Source organism: Mobula hypostoma, chromosome 17 (assembly GCF_963921235.1).
Source record: "Mobula hypostoma chromosome 17, sMobHyp1.1, whole genome shotgun sequence".
In the NCBI taxonomy this organism is placed as follows: domain Eukaryota; kingdom Metazoa; phylum Chordata; class Chondrichthyes; order Myliobatiformes; family Myliobatidae; genus Mobula; species Mobula hypostoma.
In genome coordinates, this window is record NC_086113.1 from 43,388,939 (window position 1) to 43,409,766 (window position 20,828).

A 20,828-nucleotide genomic window follows, 5' to 3' on the forward strand; every position below is an offset into this window, starting at 1 on the left:
CACAAGCCACACTCACTTTGTCCTTACTTCGTTCACCACGATCGAAACACTTAATTATGTCTAGTTTTACGCTAAGTGTAACACCCTTAGGAGCTCTTTTAGGCTTTTCTGATACCTTAGAACTTATCTTGCTAACGGATGCTCAAAATAAATCGACATAATGCACAGATGCTCACAGGCACGTGTTTAAGCAATACCAGCTGGAATGCAGTTCCGGGGGAGCAGCTTGGCTGCTTGGGGCACGTGTTGCCTTTTATTGCGCGCTGCCTTTTTTCATAACTGTTAGTGAAAACAGGTAACTAGTGTAGGTCTTTCATAACAGCAAGGTGTCGTAAAGCGAACATTCGAGAAACGGGAGACACCTGTATTGCCAGGAAACTCAAATGTCTCTATTTTCCTGCTACATACAAGTGCTTTGTAATAGTATTTTCTATATATCAAAAGAGTTACCTCAAAAAAGTGGCCTTAAATCCAGTTGTTTCAAGCTCCTCTCCAACCTCTAGATGTATTTAAATTGCAGTTAGTGGTTTATAAACTGTTTTCCCCCTCTACTCAGAGTTGTTTAGTCAGCTTTAAGCACATGAAAGACAATTGAACATTAACAAGTGGTGCTTATTGACTTGGTCTCGCATTCAGTGCATCTAAACAAACAGAGTGGTGCTACAAATGGCAATTCTGAAACTTTATTTAATGTAAATAACATGGAGTATTTTAGAAAGATATAGCTTTCTCTATTTGGTATGGTTATAAAAATATGTAGGATTCTACCACTGTATCAGTGGTAGGGTACTTATTGGAGAAGAATTTTAGAGGTAGGATCTACTCACATTTGATTTATTTGGGATAGTCAGCTTGGCACATCTTACCATGAAATGCATTCTTTGAGTCAAACATGAAGCTCATTGATGAGGATAGGGCAGTGAATGTTGTGTAAAGCTTTTGACAAGGTCCCTCATGGTAGGCTGATCCAGAAGATTACAGGACATGGTATGTAGGGAGACTTGGTAGACTGGATTCAAATCGACTTGGCCATTAAGGGCTGCTTTTAGTGGAAGGGCATTATTCTTTACTTCAGAACTATACTTCTTTAGGAGTTTGAAGAGGTTTGGTATGTCCACAAATACACTCAAAAACTTCTACAGGTGTACCATGGAGAGCATTCTGACAGGCTGCATCACTGTCTGGTATGGGGGTTGTGGGGGGGTGCTACTGCACAGGACCGAAAGAAGCTACAGAGGGTTGTAAATTTAGTTGGTTCCATCTTGGGCACTAGCCTACAAAGTACCCAGGATATCTTTGGGGAGCAGTGTCTCAGAAAGGCAGAGTCCATTATTAAGGATCTCCGGCACCCAGGGCATGCCCTTTTCTCACTGTTACCATCAGGTAGGAGATACAGAAGCCGGAAGGCACACACTCAGCGATTCAGGAACAGCTTCTTCCCCTGTCATCCAATTCCTAAATGGACGTTGAACTGCCTCTCATTTTTAATATACAATTATTTCTGTTTTTTTTGCACCATTTTAATCTATTCAATCTAAGTATACTGTAAATTGATTTCCTTATTTATGTATTATATTTTTCTTCTTCTTCTATAATAGTGTATTGCATTGAACTGCTGCTGCTAAGTTAACAGATTTCACGACACATGCCAGTGATAATAAACCTGATTCTGATTATTCTGAACTGAAGGTCTATAATCAGTAGTGTTCCACACAAAAATTGGCAGAGTTGTGGACATTGAGGAAGGTTGTCAGAGGATTCAGCAGGATATAAGTAGATGAATTAACAATGTGGCCAGAGAAAGGGCAGGTGAAATTTAATCCAGACGAGTGCTCAGGAGGTCAAATGTAAGTGGAAAGCAAAAAGAAATTGGCTAGTACCAAAGGAACATTGATGTACAAAGGGGTCCATTGCTCCTTGAAGTGGGAAGATAAATAGACAAGGTGGTATAGGAGGTGTATGGCAAACCTACCTTCATAAGTCACCCTGACTATAAAAGTTTAGGAAGCCATTTAGCAGCTGTACAAAACATTAGTTCGACCACTTTTGGAGTACCATATGGAGTTCTGATTGTTGCTTTGCAGTAAGGATGTGGAGGCTTTGGAGGGGATGCGTCAGAATGTTACATGCATTAGGGATTTTAAGCTACAAGGTATGTTTGGACAAACTTAAGATTTTTTTTTCTCAGAAGTATGGATGATGAGGGAAGACTTCATAGAAGTTTATAAAGGTATGAGAGGCACATGTGGATGGCGGCTTTTTCCCAAGGCGAAAATATCATCATTTAGAGGGCACGGATTTAAGGTGAGGGGCAAAGTTTAAAGGAGATTTATGGAACTTAAGACTTTAGGAGGGAGTCAATGGGAACTGATCACCATATTTCTAAACCATGATTAATTCCTCAACATGAAAGATGACTTCTTTCATCCATGAAAGAATCTGGGTAGCAACTTAACTGATAACCAGATCTGACAGCAAAGCAGGTTATATGACATGCAGGGAGTTTCTTAACGACTGGAAGTACAATGCAAGAGAATTAGCAACAAAGAGGTGAGAAGAAGATTTTTTTCTGCAGCAGGAGGATTTTTTTCTTGGACAGGATGTATCGAAACCTGAAGTTCTATAGAGCCAGGTTCAAGAGCAGCTACTTCGCTTCAGCTGTTTGTTTCTCGAAACTACCTGCACAACCCCAATCATTACCACGGTATAGTGACTATATGATCACTTTGAACTACAACAGACTTTATGTCTTTTTGTTCTAATTGTGTTCTTTCTTGCATAATTTATGCTTGATTTGTGTCTTTCTTGTGAATGTGTGTTCAATGCAATATGCCCATGATGCTGCTACATTTAAGTTTTTCATGGTACTTGTGAAAATGACAATAAACTTAACTTGACTATTTGATTTTGAGTGAATATATATAGAATGTGTTGGAAACCGATTCCATAACAACTTTAAAAGAGGAATTGATCATATATGTTAAGACTATTGATTCCCAGGGAAATTACAGAATGATAGGGGATTATCCACTGCTGCGATTTACAGGACAAGGGGCTATGGGGACTGACGGTTTCAGGAAGTCAGCATGGGCAGAATAAGCTAAGGAGCTGTGCTATTCTATAATAGTTGTTTTAAACATAGAAATAAAAATAACTTTTTTATTTTTTTGAACTTAAATGGCGGGAACTTAACTTTGCAGTTGCCTGTAACCAGAATGGCACCAACCTTGCCAGCTGGTCTGGGAGGTGATTAGAGTGCTGGTGCAGCTTACCTGAGCGATTGTTCGGGGACATCCTGACCGGTGATATGGAAGGAGTGCGTGAGGAGGAGTAGGGTCTCTGCCTGTCCCGCTCTATTGTAGAAGACGAGGCCACAAAATGATACTGTGACCATCCATCCTGCAAAAAAAAATAATTAGGATGTTATAATGACAGCCGTGCAGAATTGGACTACGGATCTCCATTGTCATTATCAAAGGGTAAGAGATTATCCGTTGATAAAATTAAATAAAATAGTAAGAAATATTAAATATGGGATTAAATGGAGGTCCATCATTCACCAGAGAGGATTTAAATCAATCTTTTCAGCATCAAGTGAGTTAATGTGATTTGAATTCAGATTTCTTATTCAAACTACACATAAAAAGCTTCATCAGTAATATTGAGAGCAATCATTAGAATAGGTACAAAAATCAAGGTGAAATATACAAACTTTTTTGGAACTTGATAAGTGCTCAATCATCCTCAGTATTGAATACTTAGGGGAGGAGTGACTTAATATGAAAGGCATAAGTGATCATTATGAATAAAATTGTGATATCTTTCAAAATTGTTGCATTCACCCATAGAGTAATGACTGATTTATTCAAGAAGCAAGGTCGAATTTGAAAGTAACAAGAAAACGGTTGATTGGCATGATTACCAGGCAAAGACCAGGTCAACGTTCTCTGACAGGTTCTCCATAAAGAAAAGCTACCTGCGAGTGATTACAAGGCATTAATGTAACAGCCCAGATGAATTTCAAAATTAACAGCGCAAAATCTAAAATATTTAGAACAACCACATTCAATATGATAAGATTACATTTCTGGGGTTTGCTTACTGATAAATGTAGCCTTACATTGTCTGTACTTGGTTATGAGAGGACGTGGATAGTCATTCAGTCATTGATAAAATCTTATTGGGAAACGTAGAGCACTAGGCTTGATTCCTAAGGCATGCCAGAACAGGGTCAGAGGACAAAAATATATTAACTCAAGACGCTGGAAATCTTCAGCAACACACATGACTAATGAAGGGTCTTGACCCAAAATGTTGACTGTTATTCTTTCCATTGATGATGCCTGATTTGCTGAGTTCCTCCAGCATCTTGTGAGTGTTAATACTTCTCTTTCACTAAATCTGTTTTTCAGACTAAATCAAAACTCTGTATGTTCTCTGGGGAGGATTTAAAATGAGAGGAGGGGAATTCGGCCTGGTGTCGTACCTATAATTATCCCACTTCATCAACAGATATTACTACGTCACCAGTCCGGAGAATCCAACTGCGCTCAAACTGGTGGCTAAGCTATTTTTATGACCTTTGGCATTTTGGGATGTTCCAAGGTAAGAAAAATGCTACGTGAGTTCAAGTCCATTCTTTCATTGTGAGCTGAGGGCTCCACTTAGGCACTCTAGTGTGGCTTCCTACTGTCAGCTCGTGTGCACCCTAAGATGAGAAGAGAAGGAGGAGAAGGAGTGCAAGGATAGTTGGTGTGGGCGAGGACTAATGTTCAGCAGCCTGTGACTGCTCCATACAGTTTGGAAGAAAAATTTTCCACACTGCTGATTCTATGAAGTTAAACATATTGGAATCCCCAAACCACAGGGTATGTTGTCTAACAGTTCACCTCTGTAGCTACCAAACTGAACCCTCAAGAGGTAAGAATGAACAGAAGGTCACTGAACCCTTTGAAACATGCTGTAGGAACTCGCTGAATACTTTGTGCCTACTTTGAACTGGCCTCATAATTCTATATTCCCTGAACACCTAGAAACTGGTTGAGCCTCCTGAGCCTCTTGGGTAGTGAATCCATCGGCCTCCAGATGAAGAAGATTCTTCTTGTCTCATGTCACATTTCACTCCATTAAAACAAGCTTCTACAGATCTATAAAATAAATTAGCCTGGCAGTTAGAATCTGTTACAAAGTCACTGGTCTGCATCTTGGATTAAATTGTGCATCAACAATCTGCTGATCAATATCATAGGGCTGTCCTTGCATGCTACAGGATCTAAAAGGCCTTAAAAACTGCAAAGTGGAACAAGAGGGTCAGTCAGCTTTGAATCTGGTGCTGACATCAAATTCATCTGAACCAGGTTTAAACTCCAGGAACCCTTCCTATAAAATCATCTGACGAAACAACTAAACCGAGCTTCTGAGAAAGTTTCATCTCCACCAGCCTCACTCTAGCTGCAGTGTAAAACTTCCTGTTACAATAGGACATACACCATTATCAGTTACCTCAGAACAGCACCCGTTTTCTCATTTTCTTTTGCCAGACATGCTATCTAAAGTGGAATTTTCTTTATTTCTCCATTTTGATACAAGCACATCTCACCAAGAGGGTCAGCCGGTGATTTATGTGAAATTGAAATGGTAAGGCAGGTCATCAGCATCAGAAGGAGCAAGGCTAATGCACTACTGAGATCTTACTGTTGTCAGATTCTGATTTAAATGTTGTATAACCACATGTTACTGATGACTGTGATAAAACCCTTTCTTGCCAAATGCTTTCTACCCGCTGAGCAGTTTAATGTTTCAATTTTTCCCACAAGTATGTACTATATTCTTCATTTTATTTTTCACTTCAGTTGACCACAAATGAAACCTTATTTTTACATGAGTCACATGATCATGGATTCAGGTTCCAGTTCAGTGACATGAGAATGTAATTCAGGCTAGCACTCCACTGGAATACCGAGGGGTGCTGCACTGTCAGAGTTGCTACTTTTTGGTGACACGTACAGGAGCTTAATGTTGATTGTTTTTGGAGGGGCATGTTAGATGCATACCTAGGTAAGACCAATGTGCATGTGCACACATCCTTAACCTCATGAACACTTACTGCGGGAAAGAGTGCTTTGGATCAATGCCCCACCTGTCCTCTCAGGTGGATAGAAACATAGAAAATAGGTGCAGGAGTAGGCCATTCGGCCCTTCGAGCCTGCACCGCCATCTATTATGATCATGGCTGATCATCCAACTCAGAACCCCGCCCCAGCCTTCCCTCCATACCCCCTGACCCCTGTAGCCACAAGGGCCATATCTAACTCCCTCTTAAACACAGCCAATGAATATACCAGACGAGGGACAGGGACTTCGCCCAGCCTCTTTGCCCAATATTAGTTGGTCATATGGCTATTCGCCTCATTACTATTTGCAGGGCCTTGCCGTAGCAGCTGTAATTCCCTCCATTACAATATTGGCAAGACTTGGGAAGACTTGGCTGTGAACACTCTGGCACTTCCCAAAATAAAACACTGTGGATTTGTGCACTTTCCGCACTGTCAGCTTTCCCACCCTTGGCAGAATAAGCAAAGGAAAAAATGTAACATCTTCCTTTCCAACTTTGTAACTCCATAATGAAAGAGGAAGCACCAGAAACATTCAGCAAGTTAGACCACACCTGAAGAAAACTAAATTGTTTAGGTGGAGTTCCAATGGAAGGCCTTCATTGTGAATTAATAACTCTGTTTCTCTCCTCACCCATACTGCCTGATCTACTGAGCATCTCCAGCACTTTTTATTTCACATTTTGGCAATCGTTTGCTTTTGTATTGAACGTGGTAGAGCAGGAATTGCTACATTTCCAGATACATGATGCTTTCTGTTCCTTCATTACTTATATCTTGTAGTCAGATCACTGTGAATGAAATTTACTGCAGGTCTAGTGGTCTTGATGCTTACCAAGTGCTTATGGATAGGGTGATGCCATAATTGATAAAAGAGTAGGATTTTGTTGGGAATGAAGAGAGTGTTTCTTCATTGAAGGAAGAGGAGTAAGGGGAGGCCGTGGCTGACAAGGGAAGTAATGGACAGTATTAAAATAAAAGAGAAGAAGTATAACAGCAAAGACGAGTGGGAAGCTGGAGGATTGGGAAACTTTTAAAGAGCAACAGAAGGTAACTAAAAAGGCAATACGCAGAGAAAAAATGAGGTACGAAGGTAAACTAGCCAAGAATATAAAGGAGGAAGTAAAAGCTTCTTTAGGTATGTGAAAAGGAAAAAAATAGTTAAGACCAAAATTGGGCCCTTGAAGACAGAAGTGGGTGAATTTATTATGGGGAACAAGGAAATGGCAGACGAGTTGAACAGGTACTTTGGATCTGTCTTCACTAGGGAAGACACAAACAATCTCCCAGATATAATAGTGGCCAAAGGACCTACGGTAATGGATGAACTGAAGGAAATTTATATTAGGCAGGAAATGGTGTTGGATAGGCTGTTGGGTCTGAAGGCTGATAAGTCCCCGGGACCTGATGGTCTGCATCCCAGGGTACTTAAGGAGGTGGCTTTAGAAATCGTGGACGCATTGGTAATCATTTTCCAATGTTCTATAGATTCAGGATCAGTTCCTGTTGATTGGAGGGTGGCTAATGTTGTCCCTCTCTTCAAGAAGGGAGGAAGAGAGAAAACAGGGAATTATAGACCCGTTAGCCTGATGTCAGTGGTGGGAAAGATGCTGGAGTCAATTATAAAAGATGAAATTACGACACATCTGGATAGCAGTAACAGGATTGGTCCGAGTCAGCATGGATTTACGAAGGGGAAATCGTGCTTGACTAATCTTCTGGAATTTTTTGAGGATGTAACTATGAAAATGGACAAGGGAGAGCCAATGGATGTAGTGTACCTGGACTTTCAGAAAGCCTTTGATAAAGTCCCATATAGGAGATTAGTGGGAAAAATTAGGGCACATGGTATTGGGGGCAGAGTACTGACATGGATTGAAAATTGGCTGGCTGACAGAAAACAAAGAGTAGCGATTAACGGGTCCCTTTCGGAATGGCAGGCAATGACCAGTGGGGTAGCGCAGGGTTCAGCGCTGGGACCGCAGCTGTTTACAATATATACTAATGATTTAGCTGAGGGAATTAAAAGTAACATTAGCAAATTTGTCGATGACACAAAGCTGGGTGGCAGTGTGAAATGTGAGGAAGATGTTATGAGAATGCAGGGTGACTTGGACAGGCTGGGTGAGTGGGCAGATGCATGGCAGATGCAGTTTAATGTGGATAAATGTGAGGTTATCCACTTTGGCGGTAAGAACAGGAAGGCAGATTATTATCTAAATGGAGTCAAGTGAGGAAAAGGGGAAGTACAACGAGATCTAGGTGTTCTTGTACATCAGTCACTGAAAGCAAGCATGCAAGTACAGCAGGCAGTGAAGAAAGCTAATGGCATGCTGGCCTTCATAACAAGGGGAATTGAGTATAAGAGCATAGAGGTCCTTCTGCAGCTGTACAGGGCACTGGTGAGACCACACCTGGAGTACTGTGTGCAGTTTTGGTCTCCAAATTTGAGGAAGGACATTCTTGCTATTGAGGGAGTGCAGCGTAGGTTCACAAGGTTAATTCCCGGGATGGCGGGACTGTCATATGTCGAAAGATTGGAGTGACTGGGCTTGTATACTCTGGAATTTAGAAGGCTGAGAGGGGATCTTATTGAAACATATAAGATTATTAAGGGATTGGACATGCTGGAAGCAGGAAGCATGTTTCCGCTGATGGGTGAGTCCAGAACCAGAGGCCACAGTTTAAGAATAAGGGGTAGGCCATTTAGAACGGAGATGAGGAAAAACTTTTTCACCCAGAGAGTGGTGAATATATGGAATGCTCTGCCCTAGAAGGCTGTGGAGGCCAAGTCTCTGGATGCTTTCAAGAAAGAGATGGATAGAGCTCTTAAAGATAGCAGAATCAAAGGTTATGGGGATAAGGCAGGAACTGGATACTGATTGTGGATGATCAGCCATGATCACAGTGAATGGTGGTGCTGGCTCTAAGGGTCGAATGGCCTACTCCTGCACCTATTGTCTATTGTCTATTATTATGACATCAATGGTAGGGCCTTACAGTATCTGCAACTTATAACACAAGTGCACCCATCCATCTGGAGGACAAGTGGCTGGAAATGGGGAGGATAAGGGGAGAGGACATGGTGGATTGGGAGTGTAGGGTAATGAAATTGGTGGAAGTATACATAATTCACAACCACCGACATTGCGCTGGGGTTCACTTTAAGAGGCTGGTCTGACATAATGAGGTAATTATGTAAAGGACTTTTTCTGTGCTTTGTGTTCAGATTTTTGGTGTTCAATAAATGAGTTGCTAGGGATTTTTCTAAACACTGAACTCCTCTGCTGTTTTATTTGTGAAGACCTGCAGGAGTCCAGGGAGCAGGTGAACTGGAGGGAGGCTGGTGATTTCACAACAGCATTAAGTCAGGTTAAAGATAAAGATCAGCTTTATTTGTACAGTGAAATTGCATCAATGACCAACACATTCCAAGGATGTGCTGGAAGCAGTCTGCAAGTGTTGCTGCACATGCTCATAACCTACTATTTCTAACCCATGCACCTTTGGAATGTAAGAGGAAACCGGAGCACCTGGAGGAAATCCAAGCAGTCACGGGGAGAACATACAAACTCCTTACAGACTGCCATAGGAATTGCAGACCTAGGTCGCTGGAGCTATAAAGTGTTGCAGTAAATTCTAAGCTACTGTGTTGCTCTGGCTATCTCATCATTACCATATTGCTTTCTGAGGAAACTTCCTTTGTACAAATTTACTACAAAACACATTAGGGTCACTTCAGGTTTTGAAGGCTGCAACAAAATTCAAATCTTCCATACACTGGCTGACACAAACTCAGCAGAGATAACCAAGAAAATAGCTTAAAAGATCTGCAATAAGTTTCTTCATTGGTTATCCTGCTTCCCACAAAACCTAGAATGCTCTTCAAAAATCATCTCTTTAACTGAGGCGTATTCCTTGCTCAAATAAACAATAGCTAGTTTAGCAAGTCGACTTTAAAAAAAAACTACAAATGCTGCAATTTGGAACAAAAATAGACTGCTCAAAGAACTCACTGGCTAAAGCAGCACCTGAGGAGCTAAGAACAGTTAAGTCGATGTTTTGGACTGAGACCCTGCATCAGGAATGATCATTTATTTAAAAATTGATCATTGCCCTTCGCAGTTAGAACCTGTAGTACCAGATGTTTCCACCAGGTGGTGGAAAGAGTCTTTACAGCAAGACATTGCATGACTGCCCCACAGGAGAGGATCAATGTGGGCTGAAACATGTTTAATGAATACCAGGAGCTTCGCTGCACAGTTTGAGATTCCAGATTGTTGTGAATATCATGACAATTTAAAATATTTACTTTAGCAAAATGGGATTTTAAATGAGAAACCTTTACATGAGCAAACACTCAGAATCCTATTCCCTGGCCCTTTGGTTGTTCTCGTCGGAGGTGAGGTTGCTGGCTAGGCCAGAACTTACTGCTCATCCTAATTAATGCCCTAGAATTGACACAGTTTGCATCTAGTCGATTACATTGCTGAGGTATGGAGTCACATGTACTCAAGGGAATGTCAGCAAACTATCATGTTCAGAGAATAAAACCACAGTTACGTCATGGTCATTAACAATCATGCCCAGAGATCAAAACAACAGGGTTAGCAGTAGAGCTCAGGGTATCGGAGTTTGGCATTCAATTCGGACCTCATCTGTAGGGAGTTCAGTATGTTCTTCCTGTGGAATGTGTGGGTTTTCTCCGGGTGCTCCGGGTTCCTCCTACAGTCTAAAGATGTACTGGTTAGCAGGTCAATTGGTCATTGTAACTTGTCCCATGATTGGGCTTGTGTTAAATCAGGGGTTGTTGGACAGTTCAGTTCGGAGGGCCTGAAGGACCTATCTCTGAATCTCAATAAACTCATTATAAGTAAATAAAAGTGAGCCTTTTCTTTCATATTCCGTACTTTTCATAACGTACAAGGAGCCTTTTTACCAGCTCTCAGGGCAAATCTTTTTTCTCATCCTCCTATTTTTTTTCACCGTAACCCCATTCCCCCTGACACAACTAAATATAATTCTTCCACCACCATCTACCCCTGGGGCAACTTACAGTATCAGTTCAAGCCACCAATCAGCATGTTTAGAATGTGGGAGGAAACCAGAGCATCTAGCAGAAACCGATGCATTCACAGTGAAACTGCAAATTCAAAAGTTCAGCATCTGAGGTCAACACTAAATCCAGGATTCTGGAGTTACCAGTCCGCTGTACCACCGTGCAATAAGTGGGCTTTTACGGCTACTTTTGTGATATCAGATTTTCATTCTAGATTTTTTCAATGGTGAACTTATACTTCCCGTCTGCAGCTGTAAGAGTCACGACCATATTTCCAGACTTCTGGATAGAAACAGAGTAGGTCCCTTTCCACGCTGCTGACTCCTAGTTTTTTCAGCCCTTCTCTGTGCTAGAAGCAGATGTTACTCTGTAGTAGTGCTGCATGACCAGACAATGACAGATATGTGGCCCATAGATGATGGCCGAGAACCTATAAGACCATAAGACATAGGAGTAGAATCAGGCCATTCTGCCCATCAAGTCTGCTCAGACATTTGATCACAACAGATTTGTCAACCCTATTCTCCTTTCTCCCTGTAAGTCCTTACTAATCAAGAACCTGTCAACCACTGCTTTAAATAAACTAAATGATTTGACCTCTAGAGCCACCTCTGAGAATGAATTCCACAGATTCCCACCCTCTGGCTAAAGAAATTCCTTCTGCTTTAAACGGAACACTGTTCTATTCTGAGGCTGTGCTCTCTGGTCTTAGACTCTCCCACTATTGGAAAAATCCTCTCCACATCCATTCTATCTAGGATTTTCAATATGTGATATGTTTCAATGAGTCCCCTCCCCCACTTCCTTCTGAACTCCAGCACGTACAGGCCAGAGCCATCAAGCACGCCACATACTGCACACTAACCCTTTCATTCCTGGGATTAAAGTTGGCAGAAACTCATGCTTGTCTGGGAGTTCCTATGAATTGAACGCAAATCTGGGCTGAGTCAGACAAAGGTGACCAGGGAGACTGCATGCTTTGCAAGATCATTTTTAACATTTCATTTTGGCAGCAGGTTGACACCTGATTGAATCAACATCCACTGGCAAATGATCAAGGTGCTTTTCAGCCAATGTGCTAGCACACCCATTGATGGATTGGAGAACAGTGTATTCAAAGATTGAGACCTCAGACCTGGGTCAATAGTCAAAATTCACAGGGCAGCACTGATTACTGCTCTCCTAAATGCTTCTGAAGTCTGGACCATCCACACCTCAGGTCAATGGAAAAATACAAGGCTCTCTCCACAAAATTCTCCACATCCGCTGGGCGGACAAGCACCCTAGTGTCAGGGCCCTCTCTCAGGCCAATATCTTCAGCTCAGACGGTCTGATTACACTCAGATGGTTCCACTGGGCAGGCCATGCCATTTTACCACTTGAAACTAACGACTCCTTGCATACACTCTTTTCCTAGCTTTGGACAGCCAAACAGAGGAAAGTTTCCAGAATGTTCTTAAGGCTTTGAAAATAAAATGGAGCGTCACCACTGACTGCTGAAAACCTACAGTCCACGGCTGCTCAATGAAGGAGGAGACAGGATTGTGCTGAAAGCCTCAGTGAATTGGGAGCACACAGAGGTCCTCCGTAAGTTTTGTAAGGAGCACACCACCTCACAAAGTACCCACCCACCACACCATCAGGGACTGCCTGCCCCAACTCCAGAAATGTCTGCAGTTGCCACACTGGCCTCATTGACTGGCTCAGATCTCACGGAATCGAATGGAAACGAGCATGATCTCAGGGCGCTGCCTAAGGAAAAGCCCAAGAGGCTCTGCAGTCTGCTCTACAAGCCAGGTTTAAGGATAAATCTCAACACAGGAGAGACAGGTTGTGTATTGGGGGAAGAGGATCAGCATTTTAGAGCATAGACACCATGAAAAGGATTTGCGAGAAGCTTTCCAGAGTTAGTAATCCCTGAATTGATTTCAGGCTTTCCCACCCTACTACTCCCAGAAATGTTCCAGACTTTTGGATAGAGAGAAGGTTTGAACCTCCTGAGGTGAAGATTTTATGAATAGTTTCTGACCTTACCCATTGCCCATGCAGAAAAGAGATTTAATGTGTGAAACTGCTCTCAGAATATTCAGCCAAGCGTGCCTCCATGCCTTTCACTCCCGGCCAGCACTCACCATACAAATCAAATTGTATACTGCTCAATTTCCATGGTTCGACCCATGACCAGTGATATCCTTGTGTCGCATGTCTGCACAAGGCTATGAAACAGTTCTTCCCACTGGTATTCTACAGCATGAGGCTACAAGTCTATTTTACTGAAACCATTCAATCCTCATGGTGAAATAAGAGGAGGATAAGCCAATGGTAACATTTGTTCTATTAGGAGTCAGAGGACTTACAGAGTCACATTCAGCTGAATTTCAACACCTAGCAATTAGTACACTTGGAAAAGAACAATATTAGAATTCAAAGCATCTGTAGAAGGAACCCAAGTCATTCGATCACACACATTTCCAAGGAGGAACAAGTTGGTCATATAAATATTATACGAGGCACCACCTTTTCATTTTGACTTTGTTTTGAATTTACATCTACATTGGCCAGGTTTCCTGGACTTCAGAAACTCACCAGGTGAAGTGAGGTGACAAGGACTGAATGTGTTGGACCAACTGGTTGTGGGCTAGGATTGCAGAAGTGTCTACTGCAGGCTAAACTAGGTAGCTAGAAATCCTGCCCCACTAGCTGCCTGGTCCCCTCACCGTGAACACCGAACATACCTCGTCCCCACCCTTCGATTCATCCCCCCTCAACACAGTCTGACTACCCTGACCACCGTCTCAACTACTTCCCCACCTCCATGCTCAAGAATCTTCTCACCAACTGCAGTACAGGACACGCCCATTACCTCTCCCCTACCAGACCTACCTGTTCTCCTTGGCTGGGGCCTTGTGCAGTTGGCTTCCCTCCTGATGGACCTCCATCTTGCCAATTAGACTGCCATGTGGAAAGCCATCAGAAAGAAAAATAAAAAGGTCCTGCAGTTACAAAAAAAGGCAGGAAGAACAGGAAACCCATTCTGTTGGGTTTGCCAACATGAAAACAGCATCCCACTGTGGATTAACTCTGCAGGCTAAAATTCAGGCCTGAGTACTTGCTGTTTCATTTCCCTGATTCATTATCCATTTTTTTAATAGTTCTTTAGACTCTGTTATCAGCATTTACATGCCTGAGCTAGTGGTTGTGGGTTCAAATCCCACTAAAACAAGTAACTCAGTCTGAAATTCCATGAGTCTAGAGAGCACTTCACTGCTAGAAGTCTATCCCTCGAACAGATATTAAACTCAACCAATCTCACATGCAATGCAGAAGAGCTCATGGAAATTTTAAGTAATGAATGTAACTATTGTGAATGGGGTAAAGAAGGGAAGATCCTTGCTCAGTCTGGTATACCTTCACCCTGCAGGTAACCCCTGTGTCATACTGGGTATACCAAGAGGGAAATGCAAGCCCACAGTGGGCACCATGAGCTTACAGAAGGAAGATGTGATGAAGTCACACTGTATGCACAGGATGGATCAGTAAATGGATTTACTGAATGAAGCATGGAGAGTTCAATGCCAAAACGCGAAGGAAGATGGAGCTTAAAGAGGGATATTTGGTAAGATAGTAGATGCATCAGCAACAGAAATGGTATTATATAAAGAAGAATGAGCCGATGAACAGATAGGACCGAGAAAAGGAAAGCATTAGAAGGAACAGCACTGAAAAGATGCACACATTGTTATCATTGCTAGCAGAGGCGACACTGCTAATTACTTTCCTCTGCCAGAAATGTTCCCGAGTAAGTCAACATTTTATCTTGCCTTTCAAAGGTACCTACTAATAACTTAAATATTGAAAAGGTTTCATGCCCACTCCATGCGTCCCGATAGAATGGCCCAACGGAGCTTATAGTTAAGTGTCCCTTACAAGGGAAAGTGCCTCCTGAGTTAGAATCAAAAAGAAGATTGACACAGAAGGCCATTTGACCAAGTGTGTCTGCGCTGTTTCTGAAGAAGCTACCCAGTCTGTTTTCACCTTGCCACACTAGGCCTTAACCCTACAGCTCATGACTCTTCAAGGACACAGGCAAATATTTAAAATGTGATGGGAATTTTTACCTCTACCACCTTTCAGGTAGTGAGTTCTAGAACCCTACCACCTTTTGGGAGAATAAAGACTTTTCATGATGACGAATGAATTTAATTCTACTGTTTATTCCCTCCGCTAAGGAAAATAGTTATCACGTCATTATTTGATACACCTCAAGTGAGTCTTCCCTCAGCCTCCTCAACTCAAATGAAAATACTCCCAGCTCATCCAATCCCTCTTCAATTTTGCTGCCCTGGCAAAGTCATTTGAACTCTCTCCTGTTATCATCTTTCCTGAAACATAACCAGCACAATGCATGGGACTTTTCCCTAACTATGCTAAATTAAACTGAATTATAGTCACTATTTCAAAAAATGCTCTCCCACTGTTTGTTGGATTAAGTTTGGAGCCCTCTTTGAATCCAAACCCTTGGAGGAAAATATTAACCCTTGAGTGTGGGTGGGATTTCAGCAGGCAATCCGACAAGCTCCAGGAGAGCACTCTAGTAGGCATGGGGAGAGATGGAGGTGCAGGTCAGAAATTAGAAACAACACTACTGAACATGCAGATTAAACCTGAGTTCTTCAGGCGGTGATCAGAAAACCCAGGAAAGATGGGTTGATGAATTAAATTTGCGCAACACTCATTAAGATCAAGTAGAACAGCAGCTTGTGATTCCATCACAGGGTGTATGGACTTCCAAAGTTTCCTAGAGTTAGCCAGGAGACCTCAGGTGCGGTCAAGGGCTGAGGTGTGGACAGAAATGATGCAGTTTCACAGATGAATGTTTCTGAACGTATTTCTTCACAGGATCTGTAATACTTCTCAACAACTTTTAGAATTGGCATTAGAATATGACCCAGCTTTGTAAACTCTGAGACAGGTTTTATCCTGGCCACTTACTTGCAGCCACAGCAGAGGAGGACAATAGTGCAGGTGGTACTCAATGAGCTGCCACTCCCCGTCATTGGTAAAGGTGAGTCACCATTTAAAAGTCCAATCATTTGCCTTCTGGATCCCTACTGGACATAGAGTATCTGCATATGAGGCAAGGCAAAAATTCTCAGAGTGACTGACCTCTCACAAGGAGAGGGTTTCATCATTATCACCGTATATCTTACAGGACAGGTTAGGACATTGTGCGAGAATAAAAACTGAATGATGTAAGGGATTATAATAATACAAACAACAACTGCTGGAGGTACTCATCTGGTCAGGCAGCGGCTGTGAAGCAACGTTAATGTTTCAGCTCAATAAGATATTCTCAAAAATAAATTTTAATGACTGTGTTTGCATCAGGGGATACCCCTTCATAAGGTGCAGGCTGAATCCCAGGATTGCCTGGATCTCTGCCTCATTCTGCATCCTTTGCTCTCTCCTCCTGATCGGGAGGGAACAGCAAGTGCATTAAGAGAGATATAATGAGTGTTGAATTTATAGATAGCTTTTTGAGAGCGAGGGAGAAGAAAGAACTTACATAACGATGTAATTTTGAATTTCATTGGTAACTCGATGTGAGGAAGTGGGTGGAGGGCAGATGGATGGTGTATCTGCATGCAAGTTGGTTAGTTGAGCGATGCATTCTGACAGAGTTAAGAAGGGGGGGTTTCAGTAACAAGCGTATCAAGAGTAGTCAGATATGTCACCATAGTATCTTTCGTAAAATGATAAGGTCATCGAACAATAGAAAGCAATGAATCTGAAACAGGGACCATACTCTGCTGCTGTCTTTACAAAGGCCTTTGAGAATAGCTGCAGGCTTCATGAGGAAGGATGGTATCCCAGTAGATACTTACAGCAGCCTATATTAACAAAGTCCGGTGAATCTTGGGTTTACTTATTGCATGCTTGCCATTCTCTTTGAGTTCCTTCTCTGCTCTGCTGACAACTCCAGCATCACTTAAATGCATTGCTTGCATTGAATGACCTTCCAGACATTTTCCTCACATTTGATCAAACAAATCATGCGGGAAACCTCATAAGAATATGGTAACACTGAAGCTGATTTCTCCGTGGATTGTCACCTCGTCGTGGTGGAGAAGCTTGTGTGGTCCTTTGATCCCGAGAGCAATGCCGTCTGGAGCTATGCTCCTGGTAGGGTCACTCATGGCGGTAAGGTCGAGGGTAAGGTTCCGGACAAAGAACAATCCAACCAAGACCTCAACGGTGGAACAGGCGGACGAAGTTACTTCGAGCTCAACGACTGTGAAAGCGGATGAAGGCTGCAACAAATCCAACAGCTCCAGTCGTCATGGTTTCCATGCCATTGGAATCAGTTGGTTGATTTGTGAAGTATCGTGTGCTTCTTGGAGTGCAACATCAAGTACACATTAAATAAATACACGCACAGGCATCTTCGCTCTGTGGGCCACTTCTTCAGAACGAAGACCATCATCTTCGACCTCGAGGGATAGTCACGACGACGACAACGACGACTGAGGCTGAATTGAATCTGTTCCTACAAAGTTTGGATCTTCTTTTTGAAATTGGACACAACACTCTTCCTCCAGAGTAGAGCTAAAACTTAGTCACTTATCCCAACATTTGTTACACAGAAACCAAATATTAATCACAGAATGATTTAGATTGAAGCCCATCATATATTCTTAAATTGCTCCTTCTTCATCATTGTTTTAATAAAGGGAAGGAGGATTTGGACTCGAAGTATGCTTCAACAAACGTTTTATAGAAATTTAGACAAATTCTCTGATCTGGTGATCCTCCCGCATTCTCTCTATGGCTTTAACATCTTTCTTGAAGCGAGGCATAAAAAACTGTCAGAGCATTCCAATGACAGACTTAATTATTCTTTCTGGCTTCATTTTCATTTATTTAATTTGTATAGCAGTTGTATTTCTAAAACCTAGGATTACATTTTGCTGGTTTTTTTTTGTTTTGGTGCCACATAGCCTCAGGTTTTATAGGTTTATACATCTCAGTCTCTCTGCTCCTCCACTCCAATACAATTTGTGTATGATCTCCCCAGGTTATGCTGGGGTTCCATTTCCTTGAATTGTTCATAACCCAAACAGTTTGCAAGTTGGAAATGTGGCCATTAACAAGTTCCCACCTGGCAGTAGAGGCCAGCACTCACGCAGTGACTGGCAAATCCATCCCACCAGTCTTGCAAATGTGTATGAGCTGCAGAGATTGAGCATTTGTAAGCTGCAGGAGACCTGTGTATTTCAGCTCCTCACTCTTTTTCCTAAAATTTAGCATCTCACGCTTCTCCATTTTACAACAATGTCTACATGTTAACAAAACTGTAAACGATGTAAATGTAAAGTCCCAATACTCCCCTTCCTATTTATGCGCCATGAGTTGGTTTGTAAACCAATCTGCCTTTGACTGCAAGAAACCGCAGAAATGTGGATACAACTCAGAGCATCATGGGAGCCAGCCTCCCCTCCACTGACTCCATTTATACTTCCTGCTGCCTTGGTAAAGCAGCCAATGTAATCAAAGACCTTGCACATCCTGGACATTCTCTCTCTGCCCACCCCGCAACCCCCAACCCCAAACCCAATAGGGCAGAAGTTGCAAAAGCCTGAAAGCAAACACAACCAGGCTCAGGGACAGCTTCATTATATTGCAGACATTCCAGTCATGTGGAAACATGCAATCTCTCTAGAGAAGTAAAGAGCCCGATAAACATCCAAAAAGATTAATGGGGTGTAAGGAGCCATTGGATATGAGGTGTTTAGGATGCTCTGAATTGCTAATATGAGCTTTATTAAAATGACTTTTGTTTTTACCAAAACCTATTGGTCCATTCAACAGGAAACTTATGTTTTCCTGAAGTCACAGCAAAGTTTCAGAATCTACCAAATATCCCGGTTTAGTATTGCCTTAATGTGTGCTTCTTCAGTTAAGCTGAGATGTTTGCATATAATATAGAAACATAGAAACACAGAAAATAGGTGCAGGAGTAGGCCATTCGGCCCTTCGAGCCTGCATCGCCATTTATTATGATCATGGCTGATCATCCAACTCAGAACCCCACCCCAGCCTTCCCTCCATACCTCCTGACCCCCGTAGCCACAAGGGCCATATCTAACTCCCTCTTAAATATAGCCAATGAACTGGTCTCAACTGTTTCCTGTGGCAGAGAATTCCACAGATTCACCACTCTCTGTGTGAAGAAGTTTTTCCTAATCTCGGTCCTAAAAGGCTTCCCCTCTATCCTCAAACTGTGGCCCCTCATTCTGGACTTCCCCAACATCGGGAACAATCTTCCTGCATCTAGCCTGTCCAATCCCTTTAGGATTTTATACGTTTCAATCAGATGCCCCCTCAATCTTCTAAATTCCAACGAGTACAAGCCCAGTTCATCCAGTCTTTCTTCATATGAAAGTCCTGCCATCCCAGGAATCAATCTGGTGAACCTTCTTTGTACTCCCTCTATGGCAAGGATGTCTTTCCTCAGATTAGGGGACCAAAACTGCACACAATACTCCAAGTCTGGTCTCACCAAGGCCTTGTACAACTGCAGTAGTTCCTCCCTGCTCCTGTACTCGAATCCTCTCGCTATAAATGCCAGAATACCATTCGCCTTTTTCACCGCCTGCTGTACCTGCATGCCCACTTTCAATGACTGGTGTATAATGACACCCAGGTCTCGTTGCACCTCCCCTTTTCCTAATCGGTCACCATTCAGATAATAATCTATTTTCCTATTTTTGCCACCAAAGTGGATAACTTCACATTTATCCACATTAAATTGCATCTGCCATGAATTTTCCCACTCACCCAACCTATCCAAGTCACCCTGCATCCTCTTAGCACCCTCCTCACAGCTAACACTGCCACCCAGCTTCGTGTCATCTGCAAACTTGGAGATGCTGCATTCAATTCCCTCATCCAAGTCATTAATATATATTGTAAACAACTGGGGTCCCAGCACTGAGCCTTGCGGTACCCCACTAGTCACCACCTGCCATTCTGAAAAGGTCCCGTTTATTCCCACTCTTTGCTTCCTGCCTGCTAACCAATTCTCCACCCACACCAATACCTTACCCCCAATACCGTGTGCTTTAAGTTTGCACACTAATCTCCTGTGTGGGACCTTGTCAAAAGCCTTTTGAAAATCCGAATATACCACATCCACTGGTTCTCCCCTATCCACTCTACTAGTTACATCCTCAAAAAATAAGAACGTAAGAAATAGGAGCAGGAGTAGGTCATCTGGCCTATCGAGCCTGCTCTGCCATTCAATAAGATTATGGCTGATCTCACCAGTGACTCATCTCCACCTACCTGCCTTTCTCCCATAACCCTTAATTCTCCTGAACATGAACGGTCACAACATGATAACAGCAGGCATGGTGAAATGGAGACTGCCTTACCTTCTTGTAAAGACTCCTCAGATCTCGATATTGCCACATGCTGTTCAGGACCTGAGATGCTGCCTTCACCACCTTGGGTGAGTGTCTGTGTGTAAGAAACCACAGCTCAGTTTAGGTACAACATAACAATTGTCATTAATGACTGAAAATGTTGAGGGGATTAAAAAATTGAGAATGGGTGTTGACAGAAATAAAAGTACAGTGGATTCCAGTTAATTGGGG

At 42.4% G+C, this 20,828-nt stretch overlaps 1 protein-coding gene across 10 annotated transcripts in view; it reads right to left on the bottom strand.

Moving 5' to 3' along the window:
- LOC134357983 (catenin delta-2-like) overlaps positions 1 to 20,828 on the bottom strand; it is a 1,288,623-nt gene that overhangs the window by 35,632 nt on the left and 1,232,163 nt on the right. For 9 of the 10 annotated variants that reach the window (XM_063069823.1, XM_063069822.1, XM_063069821.1 and 6 more), the window contains 3 exons: positions 20,607 to 20,691; positions 14,056 to 14,124; positions 3,273 to 3,399 (listed from right to left, as the gene is read on the bottom strand). In XM_063069823.1, the coding sequence (XP_062925893.1) occupies positions 3,273 to 3,399; positions 14,056 to 14,124; positions 20,607 to 20,691 (281 nt within the window). The remainder of the gene's footprint in view (positions 1 to 3,272; positions 3,400 to 14,055; positions 14,125 to 20,606; positions 20,692 to 20,828) is intronic. The other variant, XM_063069826.1, reaches the window with a different exon arrangement.